The sequence below is a fragment of the Poecilia mexicana genome, unplaced genomic scaffold (genome assembly GCF_051168715.1).
Source record: "Poecilia mexicana isolate PSO_F unplaced genomic scaffold, ASM5116871v1 scaffold_2, whole genome shotgun sequence".
NCBI classification, from domain to species: domain Eukaryota; kingdom Metazoa; phylum Chordata; class Actinopteri; order Cyprinodontiformes; family Poeciliidae; genus Poecilia; species Poecilia mexicana.
The window spans coordinates 33196405-33224104 of record NW_028263371.1 but is presented as its reverse complement, the minus strand read 5'-3'; the positions used below and the strand labels follow the sequence as shown (position 1 = coordinate 33224104).

General features: G+C 39.4%; 1 protein-coding gene across 1 annotated transcript in view; it reads right to left on the bottom strand.

Moving 5' to 3' along the window:
* tns1a (tensin 1a) overlaps positions 1-27700 on the bottom strand; it is a 56053-nt gene that overhangs the window by 17553 nt on the left and 10800 nt on the right. Inside the window, exons 3-16 of the mRNA XM_015012059.2 lie at positions 19104-19142; positions 18050-18091; positions 14601-14650; positions 13030-13192; positions 12898-12948; positions 12661-12783; positions 11694-11758; positions 11162-11245; positions 9265-9377; positions 9123-9183; positions 8936-9011; positions 8731-8860; positions 7236-7301; positions 7021-7146 (exon numbers count right to left, since the gene is read on the bottom strand). Of these exons, the coding sequence (XP_014867545.2) occupies positions 7021-7146; positions 7236-7301; positions 8731-8860; positions 8936-9011; positions 9123-9183; positions 9265-9377; positions 11162-11245; positions 11694-11758; positions 12661-12783; positions 12898-12948; positions 13030-13179 (1045 nt within the window). The 5' untranslated portion in view covers positions 13180-13192; positions 14601-14650; positions 18050-18091; positions 19104-19142. The remainder of the gene's footprint in view (positions 1-7020; positions 7147-7235; positions 7302-8730; positions 8861-8935; positions 9012-9122; positions 9184-9264; positions 9378-11161; positions 11246-11693; positions 11759-12660; positions 12784-12897; positions 12949-13029; positions 13193-14600; positions 14651-18049; positions 18092-19103; positions 19143-27700) is intronic.

Here is a 27700-nt window from a genome sequence, read left to right as displayed (position 1 = left end):
CTGTGAGCATTGTCCTAAGAAAACCATTTGCCCTTTAAAACTCACCAAGACTTTTAAGTTGTGACAAGTTCAGCCAAATTACTTTTTAGACATCAATTGGACCAGCAGAAAATCTATAAACCATTAAACTTTGGAAAATCTTAAACTACTTTGTTATTTAAATTGAAGCGTTCCTTTTTTGGAATCACTTCATGATGCTGTAGTTCTGCCAAATAGCCAGATACTTTTTTGCCATATTAATTATTATTAGCTAATTGAGAATGTAATGTTTAGCCATGTGTTCTTTGGTTAAACAAAACAATGAATTGCTTTAATTTTAATTTCATGTTGTAGCTGAAACAAAATATATGCAATGATTTACAATAGCTGTCTAAAACAGTTTGTTAATCTGCATCTGTATTGATGTGCTTATTAGTTACATTGTAATTAGCCATGTGCTAACTAGCCTCTTGACTAATAATATATATATTTTTCTTGTTAGTTCATATTTGCTCCAATACTGTTCTATAATTATGTGCCATGGTGTTAAAGACAGTTTGGTGTCATGTTACTCTTCGCCTTTATGCTAGTTAACCACATGCTAATTAGCCTTGAGTGAGCGTACCTCTTCAATAAAAATGTGAGAAATTTTCAGTTTTCTTATATTGTTTGTTATCATTGGTAATTTTTAATTGTTCACTATAGCGATTAAAAAAAGCTTGACATTAGGCATTAATGATTGATAAAATGATTAATGTGCAAGTGAGTCACATTGTAATCAGTCAAGTGTTAACTAGCTTCTTTGGTTTAAGAGAAGAAATGTGTTTTTTCTCTTAATATTTGTCCATCATTGTCCATTATTACTGCCATATCACTGGGTCACTGGGTTGACTTCAGTTCTGAGAAACATCTCAGTCGATTCCTGTAAACATGATACATAAGTCAATTTCAGTAATCTGAGCAAAGACCTTACATTAAAAAAAAAAAAAAAAAAAAAAAAAAACTATGTACAAAAAAAGCTACTAATAATCTCTTAATCTTTACTTTTGTTGGCACAGCCAGAAAGAGACATTCCTGTGAAGGATGAGGTGACAGCCCATCAGTAAAAAAGGTGTCATGGCCGCCGTATCGGTGACTGGCACAAGGACAACTTCTGCAGTTTTATATTTGCAATGTCTGCCTCTCAGTGTATCTGTCACCGTCCAGCTGTCACGGTATGCAGTGACGTGATGCGACTCTGTCTGAGTCTGTCTCCGAGATTGCTTTCAGGATGATGTCACCAATCTGTCCATCCATCCGCCTGTCTGTCTGTCACCTGAGTGGGTGTCATAGAAAACCTATCTGTCTGTCTGTCACTAACTGTGACTTCCAGCCATGTTGGATTCCCAGAAAATCATGAGATGCAATAAATTTTAGAGAAAAATGTGCATAAAACTTATTGCATATGATAAAAGACTAAATGGAGCCAGACGGGATCATGTGAGGTCTGCATGTCTGCCCCCTGTAGGTTCTGTTGGCTCCCGACTGGAGTCATTTTTTCCTTTATGCATCTGTCCATCCATTCATCCGTCTTTCACTCACAAGGATCAATCGCCTGTCAAAACACTGCATCTGCTTGCTGTCTACCTACATGTCGAATTCTCTGGCAGCTTTGAAGAACCAAATTTACCCCCAAGATAAAGACTTCTACTGCCCTCTTTAGGTATTCAACACCTGGTAAAAATAGCTATAGGGAACACCAAATGTACCCTGAAGCTTCCTTCAGGTAGAAATCTGATTATCGGAATAAGATTTACATTTTACAGGAAAAAAGACATTAATTAGGATAGAATTACTTGAGTATACACCAGAAGCAATTCAATTTATCGTTAAATGTAACTTTATTTGTAACTATGGTCAATACATGAACCTTATTTAGACGTCACTCATTGTTTCATCTGTATGCAGCTCATCTGGACGCTCGTGTCTGTGTCTGTTTGGACATCATTTAACCCTTTCACCTTCACTGACAAACAATTCTTGATGTGTGAAAAGCTTTAAAATGGTTTGATATTTTCTTGTTTTAGTTTACAGCAACTGGTTTTCACCAAATCACTGGTGTCACATTTTTTAGGACCCCAATTATTCTTCTAAAATAAATAAATAAATAAGAAATAAGATAAATGTGCAACTGAAGTATTTTTTTTGTCTTTAATACTTTAAGATAATTACTCGTGCCAGATCTGTTCATCTCGCTCCAAAATGGGAACGACAGAAAGATTTGTGTTGATTCTGATTAGGCAAGTAGTTATTTCACATATCTATAGTTAGAGCAATATTTCACATTTTTAAGCAGCAAATAAATGCTTAAAAAAAGAAACTGCAATTGGAACAAACACTGGGTCTATGTGGATGCACAGTCAAAACAATTAAAAAAAAAAAAAAAAACCAACAACAAAAATAAAAACATCACTGGGAACCAGTGATGGTTTCCGCCAGTTTTACCAGGCGGAACTAGAACATGTTGGAGGTTATGCATTATTTTCATTTAACAATAAGTTTTCTTTAAGCAAGCTCTACTAAAACATGTCCACATTACTGGTGCTGAACTAGAACCAATTTAGGTGGATTGTAAGCCTTGTCAAAAACAATAAAAGAAAAAAATAGCTCAGTGGTTCCGATAAAAATCTCTTCCATTTTTCCACCACAAACTATCATGATTGCAGAAAATGGAAAATATATGAAATGTATCTATTAGACGCAACATCCAACGCATTCCAACACGACTTCATGGGACAAAACGACAAACAGAGCGGCAGCAGGGCAGCGCGGCAGGATGCAGACATGCAGTAATGACAAGGAGGAAGTTGGCAGGATTTGTGGGGTTGATATGAACCTGTAGCTGGAACTCCCAGTGCTGCCAGCAGCAGGAGATCCAACTAGAAACATTACGGTCTCGGCTTTTATGGATAAACTCAATTTAATGAATAGACCTTTACTGATTAAATGCAGACACGTCATTTCCTTGCAATAGACTCAATCGCACTGCACTGCATCTCACATTTTTCGCTGTTCTTCCACAGACTCAGCTCCTCGCCTCTCTCCCTGTCCTGATGCCCAAGGTCTCTGCATGCACCAATCAGCGCCTCTAATAGTTTTGGCGTACCCAAATTGCAGCCTGCTCATAAAATGTTCCACACTCAAATTGGTTGCTCCATGACTCATTTGGTACTGTATGGGTGCCAAACACACAGGATGCAGCGTTGCCAAGGAAACATGATAAACAGACATGCAGGCTCCAGACTGAGCAGAAAGTTGAAATGCAGTGTTTCTTTAAAAAAAATATAATCTAACTTTTTATTTTACATAATTTTATTGCACGTTTATGTAAGCAGCCAATTAAATTCCCAAAATATGAGTTATGTTACACTCACCAGAAAGTCCTGCTGTTCAGCGCCACTTCATAATTTCTTCCAAATCGTATTTCTTGAAAAATATCCCAAAACTTCAAAATCACATTAAAACAATGTCCTCACTTACAAGACAAAACTTCGGAATAGTGATACGTTTTCCCCTTGGAGCCTCTCTGTCCCTCGTCCCTCTCTGTCTGTCTGTGTCTGTCTGTCTCTGGGCAGTTATTCCAGACATGTTTGAGGGCTCAGCCCCAGCCAAATATGGGCGGAGGGCGGTAAACAAGGAGGCACAGTCTGCCTTGCACCGTCACTGATCTACTGTACATTACACACAAGTTTGTATTTGGACCTTGAATTGACATCCGTTCATTTCTGTAACTGCATTTACACATAACCCTAACCATTACCAGTAACTTTAAGTTAAATATGATTAATATCATAAATCTAAATTTTACCTCTTACCCTAAAATTAGAACAGATCAGGATGGAGACCAAGGCCACATCCAAATCTTTCTTAAACTTTCAATATTTTTAACAACATTGGAAGTTGTTAGAAATATAAATGAAGAATAAAAATTAAAAGTACCTTTTAATGACTACATCTACAAGGAAGATCATAGTCAAAGATAATGTTGTTTGGACAAAAGAGTCTAAGATGGAATTGTTCTGTCAAGTCAAGTTTTTTAGTGTATAACGTTTCAGCAATGAGGCAGTTCAGAGTCCTTTGTGTGACAAAAACATAACATAATTAAACAAAATTACATTACTGAGGCAAAATTAAGAAAATGAAAAAGTTGACATGCAGACTAGAATTATAGCAGCTCTAAGCAGTTCCTTTAGCCTTAATTTAAAGGAAGTCACTGTTTCATCTGTTTTCCAGAAGTTTGTGGTTTATGAAAGCTGAATCCTGATTCTCCATGTTTGATTCTGGTTTTGGATGCAGAGCAGAACCAGAACCAGAAGACCTGAGAGATCTGGAAGGTTGATCCAACAAAAGCAGATTTTTTTGCCGTTCAGTGATTTATAAACCAACAGATTTACATATTTTAAAATCTGTTCTCCGAGCTGCAGGGAGCCGGTGGGAGGACTTTAGACCAGCCTTGTGTTCCTTCCAGAGGATGACCCAGTTTGTCTGTTTTGAAGCTGATTTGTTGGTGTTGGTAGTAAACAAGCCCCTCCGAGGCGCAAGCAGTGGCCTTTTGACCCCACTGAAACTCCAGGCTGGCAGCTGCTGCCAAACTACAGGACTGCCTTTGAAGCGATGGAAACACACAAACTGCATTGCATGCACACACACTTCAACAGGAAATCACTGCAAAAGATAAGTGATTAAATTTATCAACTGGGAAAGATTGTTTTCCATCACTGCTGTGGAATTGTTTAAAATCAGTCACTCTGGAAGATTATGATTCAAGTTATTTACCCTAATGAATAAAATAATATTTTTAAAACTGCCTTTTGGGATTTAGATTAGTTTGATGAGCTGAAACATTGAAATGTGACGAAACAGAACATATCTATAACCAGACAAAAACTCTGTGCGCTTTAGAAACCACTCTGACTCCTAGATGTTAAATGCTAATGTTAATGCTAAAGCTAACAGGCAAAAAATGGATTTCTCCTCAAAATTCAACAGCAGTTATAATGTGATCCTGGAAAGTCCACTGAGCTGAAATGTTATGCTCTCCAACCATGCAGACACGTTAAAGTTCCTCATCTTTCAGGGTCCGTTCATATAGAACCTCGCAGGATGAAACATACATTTAGCACCTGCACAAATAAGCAGGTCTAGATTCTGTAAGTGAAGCCTGATAGCTGTCCTCTGAGCGGTAGCTTGTAAAAATAGGCCTCTCTGCTTGTTAGCCCAGCATAGCAGAAAAAAATATCCAACTAGGAAAAAAACTAAACTGATGAAGAGATTAGTTATTTCTGAGAACACTGCAGCCCCCTCTGCTGGGACGGAACTGGGAATCCTGGTGATTCCCATTGACCTTCTTTGCAACATGGCAGCAACCTCAACAGCTCCCTGGGGACATGCATGAAAATGAAATGGGTCTTTGAAAGCTGCTGAAAATGAAACAAATAGCGTCTTCATAAAGAAGGGGAACGCGGTGCAGGAAGGCTGGGAAAGGCTGCCAAGTCCAGCTCTACTGAGACTCACAAGTCCTCCTGTCTGAGCCGGTTTTTATGGAAGTAATCATAGAGCTCATCATCACTTAAAGGAGCCCAGGGACCTGGTGAGATCATCAGATGTTAAGTGATGGCAGGAAAGTCTTCTTTACATTGCATTACGCAGTTAAAAACTACGGAAGGCCATTTCTGCCAACATTAAGAATAAAACGTTGTGCTTTTAGCTTTGCAAATAAACTCAACTTCTGTAATACGGAGAGCATTTGTGGAAAATGATTTCTCCATCTCTATCTCCATCCCATTTTGTCCAGTATTGTTGTTCTGTCACACGATATTTTACATGCAAAATCAAACATAAACATATTCAAACACAGAAACATTTTTAAATACACTGGAGTTTACAGTTTCGTGGTGAAGAAACATATCAACTCTTCCAATGACAAACGGCTGCATCCTAAGTATACAACAGAGCATTACAGCAGACCCTTCCTCCCACTGTAGAACCATCAATAAATATTTACATCCCTGTAAATACTTTTAAATACCATTTCTTCTGTCACCGCACATTTGTTTTTTGCACCTTTTTTTTCTTTTTCATATATTGTTAATAGTCTGTTTTTTAATACTCAAATGCAAAATATTTATATTTTGATATTTATTTTCATATTCATGAAAATAAATATCAATCTGCTCAGTTGCAGATCTCAAGTAAGCCCTTTCTGATGACTGCATGGTATTTTTATTATTACATATTATTAATTCCATTATTATTTCAAACCTTGTTTAATATACAGTTTTAAAACTTTTTGATTTTTTGTGTGACTCTACATACCTTGATGCTGCTACTGCACCTGAACTTCCCAAATGTGACAATGAAATATGTTTCTATTCTATTCTGTTCTTTATCTGGTTTGCCACTAGAGGGCTCTGTTCATGAAGAAGTTGCAGAACTCGGAGCCACATGGAGCTTCCAGGTATATCATCAACTTTCTCTCCAACATATTTAGTTTCTATTTAAATTCTAAAACTCCCGACGGAAACATTAGCCGTGAGCTCAGCAGCTCGTTGGAGTTGATGCTAGTAGGTGTTTCAGTTTACAACAGTCCCCCCACCCGGGGGGTTAGCTTGTTGCAGGGTGACTGACGCCCCCCTATTTCTGCAGTGGCTATTTAAAGAGCTCAATGACAGGACAGAGGAGGACAAGCAGGGGGTGTGAAGCTTCACAGGCAACAAAAATCTGGAGCTGGTTTCTGTTGCTTCTTTTCTTTGTGATAAGTTTTTGCTTTTTAGTTTTAATTATAATAATAATAATTTGGTTTTAGGCACATATTTACTCCCTTCTTAGGGGGCTGAATGAAGCTTTCAGGACAGATTCTGAATTGACAAACCTTTGGTTTCAAGTATTTGCTAAAATATATACATGATCTACTATCTTATGGAAACTAATAATTAAATTGAATTATAAAGCTGAGGACTTTGAGACAGAAAATGTCCATGTATGGAATGTGTGAGGACATACCGTTCTCTGTGTCCACTGCGTCCTCACTGGGATGGCTGAAGCTCTCGTATGAGTCCCAGCGGATCAGGGGGTCCTGGGTGTTGTAGTCCACAGAAACACTTGGCCCATTCTCCAAGTGGTCCAGACCTAGTGTACGAAATTTAAAAAGCATTTTTAGTTGAATTATCTCTTGATGGGTAAACCGGGCATTCAAAGTGGTTAGGAAGTTGGAGTACCTCTGATTTTTTCTGGTCCGTAGGAGAAAACAAACTCCACCTTCCCGTACTCTGGGAACCTTTCATCTGTACAAACACACAGCAGAGGGCAACATGCATCTTTGCCTAGAACTGCATGAAAGTTAATAACACTGGTGAAGTACGACCCTAATTGATTCAGAACATCTTAGGACATAAAGAGCCAAACGCTTCTCGATCACCAGGACGTGTCGTCAAATGTTCTGTGGACATTTTAGGTCTGAGTTCAGTCAGACATGTTGGTAGCGGTGCGCTGGTCTGGTCTGGTCTGCTGCTTCATGACCTGAACCTCTTGGCCAAATGGAGTGTCCTATTTAAAGACGGATCTTAAATCTGTGATCAAAAACTCAAATCAAATGTGGCTCAATATAGACAATTATTTAAATAAAAGTTGGCTAAATTTCCGGCATAGTGATATAAAACATTCACTAGTTATGTTTCCATCAAATAGTCACACGAATTTTGAGCAAACTTTTGAAATGTCACAAGAAATTCAAATTGTGTTTTCCATCTTCTAGTTTAGAGTGAATCAGTCAGGCTATGAAACGTGGAATTTCATCAGATGCTGGTGCTACACATGGCTGTAATAAACAGGAAGTAGATGTTGGATGACACGGCAGAAACATAAAGGTTATGAACAACACGGTAGATAAATTGATTGTGAGATATAAAATGTGACATGGCGGAAAATGACTGCTTTTCCTCTCCAGATAAATATACAATTAGACTTAAAGGTTGTCTTTTAATTTAGCTGCACTGAAGGGGAAAAACATAAGCTGTAATTACATAACCATTCTTTTTATCTTCATCTTTATGATTTCTTTATTCGAAAAAACAGTATTTTGTTTGGTTCCATTAAAATCCTAATAAATCCTAAATATAGAAGAAAAAAACATGTGTCTTCATAAGATCCTTATTTTATTTTGTCCTAAAAACAATTAGCATTAAAATGTCCATGCTTTGCTAATGTTATCTTAATTTGAAGCTATTGTTCATTACAGACAATTATCATATCGATATATAGAAATAGTTTTTATAAATTTTCTATGTAAAATTTGATTAAAATTGCATATCTAAATTATTTTTATTGAAAATGTAAGAAGAAATAATGTCAAAACATTTGAGAAAGAATGTAAAAAAATATATATCTTAATCATTTATTTCAAACTAAACTGGAAGAATTTTAATTTAAAATTTATTATGCATAAATAAATAGCATTGCATAATTTTAATGAAAATTGTAAAGCCAAATAAAATCACTTATACTTTATGGAACAATTAGCTTTTCAATAGTACAGTTTGACCAGCAGAGGGCACTGTTTATTATTAAACTCTAGGCATCCTGTCTTCTGCAGTCAGACAAAATTAAGCCTTTGACTTTGATCTTTATGTCCAAATGTCTTTTTTTTAACATGCAAAGAGAAATTATTTTATGACTCATGCATATAATTTCACTATTAATAACAGATAATAACACCTTTGAAGGTCTCATCGAGCTCCGCCTTCCCAAAAACGACCCCAAGGTCGTGGATGGCACAGGTGTGGAACTGGACCCTGAACACCACGTCTCTGGTTGGGTTCCTGTACCTCTTATGGTAACACTTCAGCTACAAAGAACAGAATATGAATTGTTACAACATATGGAATAGAACAATATAAGTATAAACAGATTGCAGTCCTACCAGGATGTCTCCTTTCAGAAGCAGCCCAGGTTCTATGGTGATGCAGATACTGGTGTTGCTGTCTCCCTGCACATTGCTGCCAAAGCCAAAGACAGTAAAGCTCTTTCAGTTGGGAATCACATCAAGTATTAGTTTCTCTGCAGACTCAAAGCCAAACCACACTGAACTGGAAGAAAAGTTTCCATACTAGATTCCGGATGTGTAGACTGGCTGCATCGCCTGGTAGATCTTCAGGAACGGCCGGCATCCTGTCAGGAAACAGCAACAAGACGAATGAGACATGGTGACAAGCTGCGTCTCTCCTGCAGACCTTTGGCTGGGAAACTCACCGCCTTTGGATTCAAAGTTGGGTATGCCGTGCATGATGACATGATGCAGGAAGAGCGGCTTGTTGTTGATCTTGATGTGTCCAGACAGGAGGCCGTTGAAGTACTGCACATACCTGCAGACATACCATGGGCATCCTCAGTCTGCCCCAAGGCTCCACGCAGCTCCCCGTCTCCACTCACAGTAGGTGGTGGTTTTAAATGGGGTCAGTTTTATAGGCAGCTGCCCAGGGCAACATTGAGAAACCAATTTTATATATTCCAGTAAAAATGTGTAAATATATAAGAAAAAAAAACAACAAAAAAAACTAAATTGGACTCAAGACTTTAGAAACACCATTGTCTCAGTGGCTCAGAGGCCAAAACACAATTTTCAGATATTAACCATCTTCCCTCCATGTTTTAGGTTCTTCCCTATATCAGTTGGATTACCTTTTAAATTCTAACCCGGTTTCAGTCTCAGTATGACGTAGCTTTATTCTCTTTAGGATCCGATGGAATAGACGGATGTGTACGGAGGGCTGCTAGGTGTCTGTTGAGTTAGTATAGTCTGGTTGTTAATGATGCTAATAATGATTGCATCAAAGGTAACCTTGACCTCCAGGTCTCCATGTACACACATCCTCCTTGTTCTCCTGTCAGTGACCAGATGTTGTGGTTTCTGGAATGTTCAATTAGCCTGACCCGAGATGTCATGGAAGCAGCTAGACGAAGAGCGAAGGAGCCACAGCTATAATATGATGGTTATTTATTTTTACCCAAAATATCGGTGAAACAAAGATGCAATTTAGATGTTTATGGATCATCGAGCAAAATCAATGCTCTTTTCCAGAAAAGGTGGACTTTTCTGGAAGAGAGCAGAAAAAAGTCCACCTTCTTTGTTTTTCCTTTAGGATAATTTTTGTAGGTTGGTCACTCCTGGGCAGGTTCCCCACTGTTCTGTGTTCTTTCTCCATTAGAGGATAATGGTTCTCATCAGTCTCATCAGTGGTGGGTAGACTTCTGCGAATGCACTAATAGTGGCACTAATATTTAATTTAGCGCGTTAGCACTTTTGCTAACTTTAAAAAACGTTGAGAGCAATATACTATGTCATAACACATGCTGTGACATTGACACAGGCAATTTGAATTTAACTTTCAGTGCTTTAGCATTAGCTTTCACCAAATACCATGTAGCACTTTTTTAATTAGTGGAACTAATAGTTATGATTAGTGCTTTAGGGTTAGCACAGCTAACTTTTTGTCTGGTTAATTGGTTCTCATTGTGGTTCCATCTGAAAGAACTTTCTAATACTTTCCAGAGTAACAAATATCAACAACTAAAATGTAATTCAAAGATATGCATGCAATTTCATTTGCATAGGTAATTTGATTATTATGCAATTCAAATAATATACTTTATGTATTTGAAAGAAATACACTCTTTATTAATTTAATATAACTATACTTTAATAATACTAATTACATAAACCTAAGGAGAATGTAATTAAATAAAAGAGGTTTATTCCACTGATGAACATGAATCATGTAAGGTTTATTTAATAGGTTTGCATTAAACTTATCTAAAAAGAAAAAGTAAAAGAAATTTTGTCATGTAATAAAATTACATAAACCGTAAAAATATATTTGATTTCATAATTCCTCAGTTTACTCAGGTTATCTTGGTATGAAAACAACATTTTGTTGAAGATGAAAAACGTTTAAATATTAAAAAAAAGTGCTAAAAGTGGTGAAATAACTTTTTCTTGGTTGTTTCTACAGTGAAAAAAAAATTCAAACTGCTTTCAGGATTTGCAGGATGTCTCATTCTGCTGATCTAAGGGTGTCTTCGTGTTAACTCTTCAGTGGAATTAATTATAAAAAGTAGTTATAGAAAAGGAAGGGAGTTAATAATTTACCTTCTCTGTGACGGCTGACCGCCAGGAAGAGCTTTGTCCTCGTAGAATCGCCTCATGGCGAACCGGTCGAGCGCCTGGTCAGCACTGCATGGCATGAAATCACACAGATGTAATTATTCTAAATTTAAATTCAGAATCTTCCCTTTTGTTCTTATAAGACAAGCAAAAATCTTTTCACAACTTTATAAAAAATACCCCTTGGCTTTAAGTCCTCCTGGCTGGGGCCCGTTTTATAACATCTGGTTGCATTAAACATGGATGACATTTTTCCTCCACAATGCCAGGAAAATAAACTAGCTAGGACGGACTGCTAAGCTAAAATATCACATCGGTGTTTAATATTCAAAACCTTCGTTTGATGGATTGTTACTCCTGTCCTCACATCACTTGAAAAAAAGGGGGTTTGGAAGATCAAAGTACTCAAATAACAGTTTTTCAAAAAGCGACAGCCTTAAATCTTTTACCGTAGCATTGTGAACTTTAAACAGAAGCTTAGAAAGTAACAAAGGTGCAGTGGTAACATGTTGCGTACCTTGCAGATATGTTGCTGTAGTGCATATACGCAGCCACTACTACGCCTGTTCGACCTCGATTCCCCTGCAAAACCACAGAACACACAAGAAGACGGAGTTAAAGTGAAGTTCATGTTGGAAATACTGGAACAACTTCCTGAAAGTTCAGAGAAGAATTACAATGAACGTGAATGAGAGAGGGAGCGTGTGAGTTTCCTGCACTCTGAGGGGACTTAGAGGAAAACTATAAATCTTAGAACACATCCAGACACACCAACTGAAAGGAAAGGGAAATATCTACAATTTGATGTATACATTATTTGTGTAGTATTAAAGGTATGACAGTGAGAAGAGTTTGTTCCCCCAAAAATCTGCAGTGTAGAAAATGGGCTTGGCAGGAAACTTGATGATGTCACACCAGGCAGGAAGCAGTGTGTTTGAGGTGTTGACTTAAAGTACATCTACAGGTGTCCCTTCATCTCTGTTTGATGTTTTCAATTAACCAATTAGAAGCTTTCAAAGCCAGTTCCCAAATCATTTAGTTATCTTAGAAAGTAATAAGATAACTCTGATCATCCAGACAGCTAGCTAATAAAACAATAAACACTTTTTTTAATTGTAGCTGATCTAAAACAGAAGTTTATTCAGATCTCAAAAATGGTTTAAAACAAATCTATTTTTTAAATGAGTGTTTTATTTTCAATAATACATTTTTTTTTCTAAACATTGTTCGAAAGTTATTCTGATTTAATGTCAGAAAAAAAAATTCTGCAGTTCATGTAAGTTAAGTAAAATTGATTCTAAAGGGATATGCAAGGTAATGATATAATAAATTCATGAAAATGTCTGAATTTAAAAAAAATATGTATTCATAATTTTTTTATGAATATAAACATTCATAACAATTTTTTAAATGAATTTATTTTCTAGCTTCCTTGTATTTTCACAGTGTTTTCTTCCTATTCTAATCCCTGAGTGTTTGGTCACCTTGTTGTGCAGCAGCACGACGTTGCGCTGGTCTCCGCTCAGCCACGTGTCCATGGCTTTGCACATGCTGCAGATCTTGTCCAGTGCCGGAGCATGATGATCTGGCCAGCCGAACTCCAGAACCTGAGCCGGATCAATCAGAAATCATTCAGAAAGCATGAGCCCGTTTCACTTTTCACATTTCACTTCACTCCTCTCAAAAGCACGGCCTCTGCTTCCACCAAACAGTGTTCGTACCTTGTGGTTTAACTTGGTTAAGTCGTTCCGCTGCTCGCTCAAGTTGAGCACCTGAGGTGAATGAGACAAGAATGACACATTAAAGCGATTCAGCTCAGCAGAGAACAGGTTCTGGGCTTGGACTCGTCTCACCAGGTAGTGTTCGCCGTGCTTGGACCGCAGCATGGTGGCCACCTCTTTGAGGTTGTTGGTGTAGCTGCGCTCGTCGGCCGCGGCGGGGAAGGAGAGGGAGATGATCCTCTCAGTGATGTAGACCAGGTCCACCTCATAGCTCTCCTCCATGGCCTGAAGCACGCTGTGCGGCGGAGACACAGACATCTAATCTCAGTTGCTGCGACATCTTTGGGGAAAATCCTCCATTCCTCTTGGGAACGGATGACAAACATCCACTTGATCAAATCTAAACTCCCACAGCTCAGCCATGTGCTTCTTGGAAAGGCTACGGTTTACATTCCTGCACGGACTGTTGACACAACCTCTGCTGATAGCATGCAGCCTCTTCCACTGAGCAGAAATGCTTTAATGACCGGTGGGCATGAGAAGAAACATCCAGGAGGCATCCTAGCTAGACCATGGCGGTGGAAGATCCCTGCCTGTTTAGCCCCAAGTCCTGCTGAAACGCATAACAACGCTTTTTCAGTTTTCACAGAGAGGTGATCAGATTTTGCAAAAAAATGTTTGGATACTTCGGAGACTTTCTAAAAAAGGCTTTTAGAAAAGAAACAGACCCACAGCAGCACAGATACTCTGCCATGCTTACCAGTTAGCATGTAGATATTGCTAGTAACTGTGTTGCAATTGCTTATAAAATGGTGCAAATTTGAATTACAAAAATAAATCTGCTAAATGGAAACATGTCAATTCCGACCTGTGGTGATTGGGATTTATCCACACTTTTTTCTGATTAAAATCAGGTGGATTTTGATGTTATTTCTAGTTGCAGGCCTCTTGGACCATGTTGTGCAGCATGGATCCTCCAGAGCTCACAGCGTCGCTCAGTTCATCGACAGCTGAGTTTGTTATTTGAACATGTTGAATCTTGAGCTCTTGCCGACTACAATTAGATTTTTAAAAAATGTATCCATATTTGACCATTAGGTTTGATTATGGTATCATTTCAGATTTCTTTTTCAGATTTTTATTTCAAATTTAACAAAATATGTTGCAAATGATTTATTATTATTCACACTTTTTGTTTTTTAAGCTGGTCTCAGCCTTTCCTTGTTCAAAGTTCAGTGGTTACTATGGGAATTTGGTGAAACAATCTCCCTCATCCAGGAGGCATGAGGGAGACCAGGTCCACCTCATAGACCTGGTCTACGAGGTCTATGAGGTATATTTTATATATTTTATATATATATTAACCTTAACAGGAAAGGTTAAAATATAGCATATTAACCTTTCCTGTTAATATGCTATATTTATTTGCCATAGTTCCAGTTGTTTTATTACTCTGACTATGATGAGGGCACGTTTAGGTGAGTTTTGTTCTAATTTCCTGAAGATAAACACACAGCTGCCTTGTTTAATTACCATGCTCTCAGGTATTTCCTATTTGAAGAGAAGGAAAAGTTTACTCTACAAATAGTCTTATGTCATATTCACACCACAGGAAGGAAAAAGTGCAGTTAATTATTAAATGTTGAAAAATTGTTAGAAGCAGGCCTGGAATATGCTGGACAACATGTATATAGAATATTTACCCTGACTGCTTTCTCCGAATCTCCACACTTTTGCAGGACCTCGTAGATCCCTAAGGGAAACAGAAGGACAGAAGAGAAAAGATTCATCTGCAAACATCATGTTGTGTCACCTGGTGATTATATGTACTAACAGCCTGCCACAGATTGGTAGGGAAGAGGCAATAAACAGTCAAAACTGGAACAAAGAACCACAAAAACATGAAGTCTCAGAAATATTTGCATTAAATGTAAAGATGGAGGAAATTGTTTGAAAAAAAAAATATCCAGCTGAGAAAAAAGTGAAAAAAAATCCCTAAAATTTGAACAACTAGGCCATTGCACTATCTTCAAAAATTACAGCATCTGAAACACCCATAACTGATTGAATGCATTAATTCAGCTCTGTCATATTAAAGCCTGGCTGCCTGTGCAGCTAAAAGCTGCATGGTGAGCAGTGGTGATGCTGTCTGATTGACGTTAATTCGGACAAAAAAAAAAAAAATGCTATCATCATTAAATAGTTTATTGAAATTTTATAAATGGATGGATGGATGGATGGATGGATGGTGACTCCATCCATCCATCCATCCATCCATCCATCCATCCATCCATCCAACCAAATATATCAAACTACCGTATTTTCCGCACTATAAGGCGCACCGGATTATAAGGCGCACCTTCAATGAATGGCCTATTTTAGGACTTTTTTCATACATTAGGCGCACCGCATTATAAGGCGCATAGAATAGACGCTTCATACTCTATTATTACACATCCACATTAATAAAGAAATGGTCCCCGAGTACTTTATATAGTAGGCTGGCCCAGCCGTTGTTTCACTCACGGTGTTGGTGTTGCGATATTATGCCCAACTGCTTTCTGGGTAACACAGACCAACCGACACGCTGCCGCTGCAGTCTCTGTCTCTCTTCCCCTGCCCCTCCCCCCCTTTAAATGTATTATCGAACTTTATTAACAAACCAGTGTTCTGACAACTATCCCAGCATGCACCGCGCACTACTTCTTCTACGGGGGAAAAAGAAGTAGGCGGCTGCTTACCGTAGTGGACCAACTACGTAAGCAGCCTACTGCATGTCTGTGTAAACATGACGTCTTTCATTTCGATCTGAGTTAATTAGCGTAGCATTTCTGCCGGATTTTCACAACATATCAGCCACGACAATGGACAGGGGAACCAACAAGTTCATGTCATCTTTTTTGGACGACATCAAGGTGTTTGAGCCACTGGATGCCTCCAACATTGTGCGCGTCACAGCTAAAAGCTACCGATAGATGAGGAAAACAGCAGATCCTCACACCCTCAGCATAAATATAGCTGTGGACAAGATCACTGATGCCTATTGTTCTTGCAAGGCTGGGTAAGTCGGCATTCATGGTTTTGAATGTACATTAGCATATGTTTACTACTGTAGCTTGTGTTTGTGAGACGGTCACGCACGTGGTAGCTGCACTGTGACCTAAAATGGGCATTAGCCAATGAAACGCGGCCCCTGTGGTAAGGTCCGTTGCTGGACCTGTTGTGGCTCAATATTGGTCCATATATAAGGCGCACCGGATTATAAGGCGCACTGTCGGCTTTTGAGGAAATTGAAGGTTTTTAGGTGCGTCTTATAGTGCGGAAAATACGGTATTAATCTATCTATGTAATCCAGATGTGTCAAACTCAAGGCCCTAGGGCCAAATCTGGCCCACCGTAGTTATTTCTATGGAGGGATGTGTAAATAAAACCTTTAACATAACAGTGTTATCAGTAAAATAAAGCAGTTTTTATCTCTCCAGTCTTTCGCAAATCCACAATCATGGAAAATCAACAAATTCCCGCGTGTTTTCGCGATAATGCTTAATTGTGATTTTACTACAGAATTTCCACCAAAATAGTCTAAAACATTGGGTTTATGTGATGCTAACTCCCACCCGCAGGTAGCAATTATTAACAAACAGTTAATAACTGTTTGCAGCAGTATTTACTGCAAATACTGCAAGATATTTTGGAAATATTTGTAAATTAGCTCCACAAATAAGTGATTTTGATTGCCAAAATAAATTAAAAAAACAATCACAAAATCCTGGAGGAACTGATCAGTTTCAAAACATGTTCAATATTATTTAATTTTAACACTTATCGAATGCAGACACAGCTATTTATTAATATTTTTGCAGTTTTATCAGGACATTCTGGTGCAACCGGCCCTTTCCTGATCTTAATATGGGCCCAAATTGGAAATAAGTGACACCCTTGATCTAACCCATCTACGGGGGCTAAGCGGTGGATCCTGGGAGCTGAGGGCCTCATGCATGCCAGAACCTCCACTGATTCAGCCAGTCTTGATTAGTGGTAATTTGATACATCATGCTGCATTTCGTCTCCTGCCTTCTCTGTCTTTGCTTCGCATTTATTTGAACTTTTCTTCCCTCCTTTTTGGTAGATATTCCCCTTCAACTCCATATTCCATCTGAATTACGCCTCAGTGTGGAGAAACTGATTAAGAATGCTGAGAATGTGAGAGGAAAAGCCAGCAACCCAATGTTTTCCCTGTCTGATGAGTTTCGTTTTGGTCGACAGCGTCTGGAATTAGAGTCTGGGTCATCTGGCCACCATGGTCACGACGGGCCGTTTCAGCACCAAACCGTCATGGACACATCCTGCAGAAACGAACCCAACAAAACCTCCACCTTCTCCACAGACATACCCCCCCACACCACCCCCCACCCCCCGGGAGGAATGATCTGATACTTTGAATGAAAAACCGAGCATATATGGGAAGAAATATCAAAATGAATCTGAGCTTCTTTTTGAGAGAAAATGAAAGTCACCATCTGTAAATTCCTGTTGCTGAGAATGCAAGAAAGAAGATAATTACAGAGTCTTTTTTTATTATTATTATTATTCTGCAGAGTTCTGTGTGAGTTCCTATAAAAGCTGGTGAACAAAGGGAACCATCTGTGTTTATATTGCTGCTCTGAGTCATTGTTGATCTAATTATTCGGGTAACATCTGACACAAACGCTGACTCGTGAGAAACGAAGGCAGAGAAAGCGAGGGATGTGAGATATCAGCGCCACTTTCATGTCTGTTTGCTCTACTCTGGAGAAAAAAAGGTGAAGAAAATTGTGTTTTAACAAATGTTCTGTTTTTTCTGCCTTCTGCTTTAAATAAACAGCTTTCCTTCCACATTTGCAGCACTTCTCATGGAAACAAAGATCAGGAAAACACCTCAGGTCATGTCAGAAATGAGCATTTATTTAATATCTGGATAGATTTAAAAGAGTTTTAAACCTGATAAATTTCTCCAACAGGAAGACTTAGGTCAGACCAGAGGAACTGGATGGAAGGACGGATGCCAATCATTCAAGCCATGTGTTCAAATAAACACAGGTTTTGGATAATACTTGTTCCACAGATCAGAGTTGCACTAAGAGCAGGAGCATTAATGAATGAAAAGACTTACCGGAGTATCTACATGCTTTAGCGGCAGCTGTGGAGTGGGAGGCTGCAGAGACAGAGGAAGGGTCAGCAGATTACTGACTTTATTTCGCCACAAGGAACAAACAACATGTTCAGGTTAAAAAAGAAAAGAAGAAAAAAAAATTAATGGAATTAGAATAAAAAATTCAAAAGGGCCATTTCTTGTTGCTGAACTTTGGTCATCCAATTCCTATCTAATGTTAAAGATGAAGAACAGAAAACATAACTTTTCATGCTAAAAGCTTAGAAATTGGAAGAGTAATGAATCTGCTGGTCTTCCATTCACCGTCCACCATTTGCTGAGCTTACATTTTTTGTGGAAGAGAAGGAAAACTTCAATTTAAAGCTCATTAAAATGAAAATGAGTCAAGAATTTGCGCCACAGAGCATAAATCATTTTCTGCAACCCTTAGGAAACAGAAAAAAAAATTGCTCTGGCTGAAGCTCATCTTCCTCCACCTGTAGTTTGGTGTTGAAGTTCCTTCAGACACTTGGAACTAATGAGGATGTGTCTTTTTAGAGAAGAGTTCGCCCCCCTCTATTGCTGCCCTGAGCATCTACCCATATGACCAGTTTTAAAAGCCTACACTCTTTCAAATATGAAGGTCTTCATCATAATTGGTGGACTAAATCTGTTTTCATTGTAGATGACTATCAACTGGTCTTTAAAGTTTTTCATATCTAAGTTTTAGTAGGAATGACAGACCCAAGTCTCTGGTGTTTTTTATTCATTTTTTGTGTCCCTTATGTGTCAAAATCATAGATCATAATCATTCCAATATTTTCATATTCATCTCTGCCCACATCCCGACCACTTTCATCACCTCTGAAGCTGAACACACTTTGTACACTTCAGTCTGAGCAGACAGGAGGAAGCGCTCAAGCTTATAGACGCCGACCTTTGACCCATTTGAACTACAATTCCAGGAAGTCCTTTCCTGGATTAGTGTAGAGGATTTCAAGACCAGTAACTGTCTGAATATTTCCTCAAAGATCTCAGGATTGGTGATGAACTCGTGCTGGGGCTTCATACTCACCGGCTCACAGCTGGTCGCTGTCTGACATGATGTAGTGACCTGAAGATGAAAAGATAGCTGATGAGTGAGGAGAGCAGGAGCGCAATGACAAGTCACAGAAACAGCCAACAGTGAAAACATAAGCTTAACACAACAGCACCAGTGGACATTTCTGTTTATTTTCTCAGCATAAATCACATTCATTCGCTTTAATTTCACTCTATAATCCTGCCTTGATTTTCCACGGCCCCCCATACAGCTCTGTGCCCTTTAGAGGGGGCTTCCAGCCTCGCTTTAAAAGCTATTATTGTGAGGAAAACAAACAGGGCTGAAGCAAAACCAGCTGCCTACAGATCTCTAAAGCAAGCCTCCATATGTCAACTTTGTTGCTTCAATCTGTTTCGCACTAATTATTAGGTAACTTTATGGCTTTAAATCTGTCCATTTTACTATGTTGGCTTCATTTATTTTATATGGAAAAAATGATCTCTTTTTTTTCTTTCCAGACCCAAATGGAAGCAGGTAATGATGCTCCGGATACAGAAAAGCCTTTATTAACAGAGAATCTGTAGCTGAAGTGAGTAACATTAGCTACAGGCGAAAGGAAGAAACATTAAACAAGACAATAGCTAAAACCTAACCTTCATCTGTAAGCAACTCTTAGGTTGTAGCATAGAAAGTCTATCTTCTTTCTACATGAAGATAGAAAAGTTGCAACCAATTTAAGGCTGTCAACATTAATGCGATTAATCTAAAACGTTTAACTACATAATGCAGATTAATCTAATATTTTGACCTAAAAGTCTCACTCCTGCAGAGGGTTGCCTAGTTCACAGTGTGGTGTGGCACTACTGTGGAGTCACAAAAGCAAGTGAAAATATGAGAGAGGAGAGTCAGACTGGTGAGCGGCAAATTTCACTTTAAAAAACACAGTCTGATCCCAAGATGACAACTCCTGTCTCAGAATTTAAATGCAGAACATTTTTGATTCATCCAGGTTTTTATTTCTTCAAGACATTGGGACTTATGGATTTGATATAGTCGAGTACCATCAGCACAACTGTGGAAATAATCCCATGCCGTCTGGAAGCATATATAGTAAAAAGAATTGGCCTAAGCACTGAACCCTGTGGTACTCCACGATTATGGTTCTTGTCAAAACACTTTGCTGTCCGCCACAAATTTTGAGTCCAGCGGAAAGTGGGAGTGAGTTCAACTGGCAGGCAGGAAGCTGTTCCTGTCAGTGAAAGATTTGCTAGGTATAACATGTGTCTGTTAGTAAGTATGTAGGTACCTCACAAAGAATATATAAAGTACACCCAACCTATGCAGTATCGCACATGCAATACACAAAAATGGGGGTTTTGAGTGTGTTTCCACTTCTACTATGTTCATTGTACAAGCTAGCACTAGCTAGCAAGCTAATTTGCTAGGGCGGTATGGTAAGAGTTTAAAACTCTTGTGCGACAAAATTAGAATTAGTTATGGCCTTTTTATTGATTTCTGTCATCTGGAAAATTATCTGAGAGATAATTATAATAGTTAGAGTCATAACTTTAATACTACTGATTAGTAGCCAACACCATGAGTTTAACAGTAAGTGATATAAAGCCAATATTTAAAGGACAGAGTATGTGATAACTTAAAGCTTGAATACCAAAAATACAAAAACATTTTTAAAGCAAAGCCTTTCTTGGTCCCCCTAGTCTGCATCCTTCTCCAACAGCTGCTCTTTTTGTGGTGTACTCTTGTATGTTTTGTTCTCTTTTTTGCAACCACTGTCCTTTCTCTGCTGTGTTTTGCTGCATAGCAAGTTTTCTGTAAACAGCAGTGTAGAACTCCCAACAAATGAGGCTAAATGGCACACACACACACACACACACACACATTACTGTGTGAAGTCACAAGCCAGTTCTTGTTGCTAGGAAAAGTATCACTTGTACCCTAATTTTACTGTCACCTCTAAATTAGCAGGGTGTTGATTTCCTGATGTTGCAATGCAACATGACGCATCTTTTAATAGCAGCCCGGCCATCACCAGCCCATTTGGATGTCAGAAATGTTTTCTTACATTACCCACGGCAAGTAAGTGGCTCCTAATAGTCTGGATCTCCCCCTGCGCATAAAATCACTGATTATAGAGCACAAACAAGTATTCTATGGCAACTTATAGCTACCATCTGATTGTATTTACTTAAGTGTGTACAGATAAACACGCACAGGGGAAGTTCATAAGAGAAACAGAGTTAAGTAGGAGCCTATAACACCTGGTATCCCATCATGCTGTGAGCTGACGGCAATTTACAACCATAGGGATGAGAACGCGCTATCAACGGAAAGCAGGCATGGCCAGGAAGGAAGCTGCTGTAATTATTTACTGTGGGAAAACAAAGAGCTCATTGACTTTGCAATCAAAGTTATCAACAGTACCAGTAGCTGGATAAGAAGCAATCACACCCATAGCATGTTGACCTGCAAAACTTAAGAGTCGGTCGACAAGTCGTCGCTGGTGTGCGGCTTGCTCTAAAGGAACAAATATCAGAAACAGTACGAGAAGGTGATGAAGATAAAAGGGATCCAAGGAAAGAGTGGTACCTTTCTACAGATTTCTGCTACTTGACAAAACCTGGCTCTATCTGCAATCAGAGCAATGGTAACCTGGACTTTTTCAGCCACAAACACTCCAGGAGGGTCTGACCTGAAACAACTGCTGGATGTACGAAAAAACAATTTATGTCCACTGCTTAGTATGGTGGATCATCTGTGATGCTGTGGGTCTGTCTCTTCCTGAGGATGTAAGACCTGGTCTAAACCGTACAGAAAACCTTTGGAAGAAATCAAAGAGAAGAGGGCAAAAGAGAGTTCCCAAGACTCTGGACTATCCAGACAGACTGTGCAAAGAGCAAAGGTCAAAGGTCCAGTACTAAAATAATTTGAGACTTTTTTTTCCCACATCTTTACCAGATGTCCAAACATGAGTGGAGGAAACTGTAGTGTTTTTCAAGGAGACTGCATAAAGGTGTGCACTCATGTGAAACATGGCACCTAATGAGTGTCTGTGTGTTTTAACAGATTTGAACATATTCATAATTAATATCACTTACAACAATATTGAACTATTTAGGAAATATAAGTCTATAAAACATGCGGCAACATGCTCAGTCCTGGTTGTCCAAGGAATTTCACTACCAGCAACAGGATATGTTTAACTTTCTAAGGAAGCTTGTTAGGAGGAAACCATTGGTCTCTTCATAAGATGTGGCGGCCAGGCTACAGTTTGCCAGAGAGAAAACAGACACAGATCAGGACTGGAATAAAATTCCTTGGACAGATAAGAGAGAAACTGAATGATCTGTAAACCATTACAAAGGTTAGGTTTGGTATAAAGCAGCTACTACCTTCCAGGACAAGAACCGTACAGTGCCTGTGAGGCATGGAGCTGAAAGTGTCATGGTTTGGGGATGATTTCCTTCAGCTCGACCTGGCTGAGCTGAACACCACCATAGAAACCACAATTATTTAGTGTGCCAGAAGTTGGTTAAGGAAAAAGAAAGGAAAAAGTCGTTTGCAACATGGTAAGTGACTAAAACATACCTGGGAACCCCTCGAACCTCTGACAGCTGTTCAGACATCAGTCTGAGACATTTCAGACTGATGTCAGACACTGGTAGAAGGGAACAGGAGCTTCTCATGAAGGGTATTTCAGCCAAACAGGATTGGACCTGTACGGCGTCTTACAGGTCCAATGTGTTGTGAAGCTCTGACTGAATCTTACTGTGATATTTTGAACTAAAGATTTTCTAGAATTTTCTATCTTCTTGTGAACATCTTGAAAGTAAGACGACATTCTTTTTTGTCGAGATGTAAAAAAAAAAAAACTTATACAAGTCATGTCAGAACCTGAGCAGACAGAACACTAAACTCAGTCACTTTAAGGACTGTGAGGACTTTCCATAATTACTTCCCAGCCAGTCAGGAGTGTATAGTGACTAGCAGACCACAAACAGGGAGCTTATGCTCTCATTGGGTCACAAGGGGTGTCTGAAAAGGAATAAAACAAGAGGTCAAAGGAAACACCCAAGGGGGGCTTCTGGAATCTTAGACTGGATAAGAGGCCCCATTAGGGGCCAAACAGAGGAGAGTTAAGGCCGGTCATTGTTCAATGCTAAAGGTCAAGTCTCTCAGGTGAGATTCTTTCTACTTTAGTGCTTTTCATACAGAGGTTCAGGATCACCAAGTATGAAAAGAGTTTAAATGATTTCAGAAAGGACAATCTAATCTGTGCGTTTCAGCAACATTTGTCTTCATTTGGGGTTTTCTAAGATATTCTCTACCTAACATTTAGGTTTTAACTCCAAAGCTGTGGTGTTCCAAGACATTTCTTGCCCTCTTGACCTGCTAGCTCAACCGTTACTGTGATCTTAGCACATCAACATGACCCTAGCTGATGGGAGAAAACATGCGTTTGCCACCGTGCATAAATCATCTCACGGGTTCCACTAAATAAGCCCGCCGTTGGTCCGACCGCACTAAGAATTCCTCAGGCGCTCCTTTCTGCCCACACAAGAGCTGCTACCACACTGATGGCGGCGAGCCCAAGGAAGAAAATTCTTCTCTTTCTAAACGCGGGGCCAAATAAGGACTGAAGCTCAACCGGGTCCGCTGCGCAGGGATTTATACATTGACTGGGTTTCTGTTTTACTTGGAGGTCTTTGCAAATTTGGCGGAGTGCGTGTTCTTTTCCATCTTGACACGATGTTAAACATGCAATACATGTTTGAGATATTAATGTTACAGAAAAAGGCAGTTTCAGTGATTGCTTATAGATTTGATTTTCCTCAATCTAGGAGCAAAATACTCAATTAATGCTGATAGAGCTATCTCAAAAGAGAAAATTTTGAAATGGGTGATTGCACTAACTATTTAATGTAACTTAAAGTCAAAAACATGAGTCTTTGTTTTGTCTACTTGGTTGGTATAACTAGTGTTCATTGTCTACTAACATTATGTAATGACTGGGCAATAAATACACTAGATGTTTGTATAAATACATATATTTTCTCCATAATTGTCCATGTTTTAGATGATTGATCAGGAAATTTAGACCAGTAAGAAGTTAAATTGTGGGCATAAATCTCATCTGTTTTTTGTTTTGAGGCCTACATCATGTTTCAGAAAACTAACCAAAGAATTGAATGGAAGCAGCAACACTAATATTCACCTGTTTGAGAATTTTTCTCCAGGATATGACTCCAAATTAGTCTATTCATGAATACATTTGAAAAGCATATTTTTCTCTACCACTACAACTTTAACTCAGTCCCATATGACATACCTATTGTCAATGCATAGCCCACCACACAGCCTTACGTCTGATTCGATCAAACAAACATAGTTATGTTTGTGTGCTAAGACAGAGTCTTATATAAAATGAATTTAAAATGTTAGTTGTCAAAACATCTCCTGGTATTAAAAAAGTTCTACCAGAAAAAGAAGGCCAAAACTCCAGACGCATGAAAAGCTGGTAAAAAGTCAGAATGACCAGCGCTAATGGCCTTGATGAAGGCCATACATGGAGTGTCAACAGTCAGACAGATACAATAGCAAATTAAAAAAAAGCTTGTAAAAAATCTTTTCTCACAAATCCTCACACATTTAGACATACCAGGTGCTGCAGAGCTGGCCCACTCATTAGTGTGGTCATAGTCTCTTTGGCTACTTTCTTTCGTTTCACATCAAAGTTGTCTGTTTCACAAATCCATTGTCAAGCTCTTGGATGTCACCAGCGGGGATTTGTTTTTTGAAATGAGAACTAAATGACTACCACATGGCTAACACTCCATAAGCAAGCATGGAAATTGGTGACAAGCAGCGTTTGCGTCTCCTCTAAACGGTTCAGACAAACTTCACCACAGCTTACAGGCAGTTATTTACAACATGATTCATCGCAGCGAATTGCCATGGTGGTGCAGCTATTATGAAGCTCGGTGTTGCGTCCAACAAAAGGCACTGACACTGTTCCACTTCCAAACCGACATGCCATTGTTTGGTTTGAGAGCCGAGTGCGGCTTTCTGTAGTGGACACGCAAGAGGCCAAAAACTGCGGATCATGGAGAAGGCAGCTATTTGATCAGCAAGTGAGCCCTGAGCAGGCTCTGGCTTGGCTGTTTTACCCCTGGTTACAGCTTAAATCACTAGCTAGACGACAAAACACTCCAATAAACAGGGAAATGATGAATATCAGATGTGTGATTGTGGCTCACTTTGGATACAGGTTGAAAACCACCAAATCTGAACGGCTGCCTCAAAATTTCACGCAAGACGAACATGACTGCATATAATCATAGGACATTTGATCTGGGATTCAGTCATGGGAGACTTCTAGTATTTGGCACCAAGCTGACAGAAATCTACCTGATTCCTATTTCCTTTGTGGGGAAATAAAAAAGTCTGCAAATTTGTCAAACTTTTAACAGCAGGGCTTCTGTGGACCGGCGCATGTTTTGGTCATTACTGGAAGGCGCTGATCAGCATGTCCCGGACAGCCTATCAGTTCCGGTTTAATTAGGGACGACGGCAGGATGCCATTTCTCGCCTGACCACTAATTACACGGTGAAGGAAAGGGAAACGACTCCACCACCAACATCAAAGCTACAAAAAAACCTCAGTAAAACAACAAGAGCTGAGAACCTGACGTGTACGTTTACGTTTGATCTGACCGCCTCAGAAAAAAATATACCAGAATATGTTAAGTTACAGAAAAAAATTCTTCACTTATTGACAGATGTGAATCAGCAGTTAAGCATAAATGCTTACATAACAGTTTTTCAGCATATATTTTGCAAGCCAGAGGAGCTTGCAGTTTTAACCGAATTTTGTTAATGTTTCACTTTTTATGAAGCTGTTCAGTCTTTGCAGGGAACTGTTAAGACATAAATCTCTGGGGGAGTTAAAGTGAAGCAACAAATGCCCTTGAGATTTGGCAAATGAAAAATGCAGCATCAGGATGAGGTTAAGTAAAAAACATTGGCCAAAGAATAAGGATAGGATTAGAGTTACAACTGTCTCTCTCTCAACTTTTGACCCTTTCAGTAAAATCAATCATATTTTATTGCCATGCCTTTATTAGATTGAGGTCAAAGGTGACTGACTGCCAGCATCCTCTCCCAAAAGAAGAGAAGCATGAGAAGAGACATGAAGGAAAAGAGTGGGAATGAAATTCCTCCTCAGCAATGCTACAGCAGATTTTCCCGGGAGAAGGGAAAACACGTTTGCCTGCTGTGTTGACCAGTTGCTCCCAGTCTCTTGCTGACTCCGCTGCCACAAATCACTGCTCGTCAGGTCACGAAAGGCTCCCCCCGGCCTCCAACAGCAACTCCTGTGAACTCAGCCTGCCTCGTTCCCACGGGAGAAACTTTCCCATGGCTGAGTCAGAGCAGCCCACATTCAAAACATCCCGAGGAAAAAAGGAAGCTTCTGCTGGAGTTTATATCCAGGAGCCTCTTGTGGTCGATGCTATACAGCTTTCTCGCCTATTTTACCTATTTTATATAAAAACCCTACAGAAAACGTTTTGTCAAAGCTGACAACACTTTCCATAAACACTCTTACCTGCACGCCTGTGCGCCGTCCCGTTCTGCCTTGCTGCTACCTTTACATACTCTCTGCCTTCACACCCCTTCTAAGAGAGTCAAGGCAAGAAAGCGGGTACTGTAATGGAGAAACCGTCCTCCTCCTCCCCCTTACTCCAAACAACAGCAGTAATCCCAAACGCGTGCCAGTAGAGCTACTGAACTTGAGTCTGCGTGAATGCGGGCTTGTCTGCTCAGCCTCTGGACTGGACCAGGATGCACTCGTTTTACTGCTGGCTTTGGTTCCTCCCGTCAACTGCCAAGAAATTTCGAAAGACGCTATATAAGGCCAAGAAAGTGGCTAGGGGCTCCTTAAGACTACGGTACCCAAAATGAGAGAGCAAAAGTCGTTCAGGGGCAGTAACTGTATCCCTCTGTATTCCTCCTTTTGCTAACACACTCTCCTCCCTTCTTTCCCTCGTAGATCTCTTTGGAAGCTGCTGACTCTACAGAGAAGGGGGAAAGGCAAAGTCTACAACTCTTTTGTTGTTGTTTCAGTTTAGCAAATTAGGCTAAATATAGACTCACTGAATTGAAAATGCATTTGATGGAATGTTAAAAAGATCATGAGGTCAGCAAAATGCTGATTCCATGCTAGGTCTAGATGGACGCTGCAGTTTGTCCGACTCTCAGCAACCAGAGGACTGTGTTGGGTAAGATTTGATGTCCAAGCTGAACCCAAACATTTCTGACAGCTTGGCATGGTTGGCCACAAGGGAGTTGTTCATGCTGGATTTGGGTTTTTCCCTGACTGTTCTGGCCAACGTTTGGATGCACTAACAACTGCCTGATAACACTGCAGCTCGAGGCTGGTCCTTATTCTATGCTTTACTCCGTCCAGAGAATCTGGACCCTCAGAAACGATTGCTCCAAGGAGGTGTGGACTGTTGATTTTTTATTTCGCTAACTTTTGGCCATAACGTATGTAAAGCATCAGCTCGATGAGACTTTCCAGAAACGGCCACAATACCTTTTACCAGCAGTAA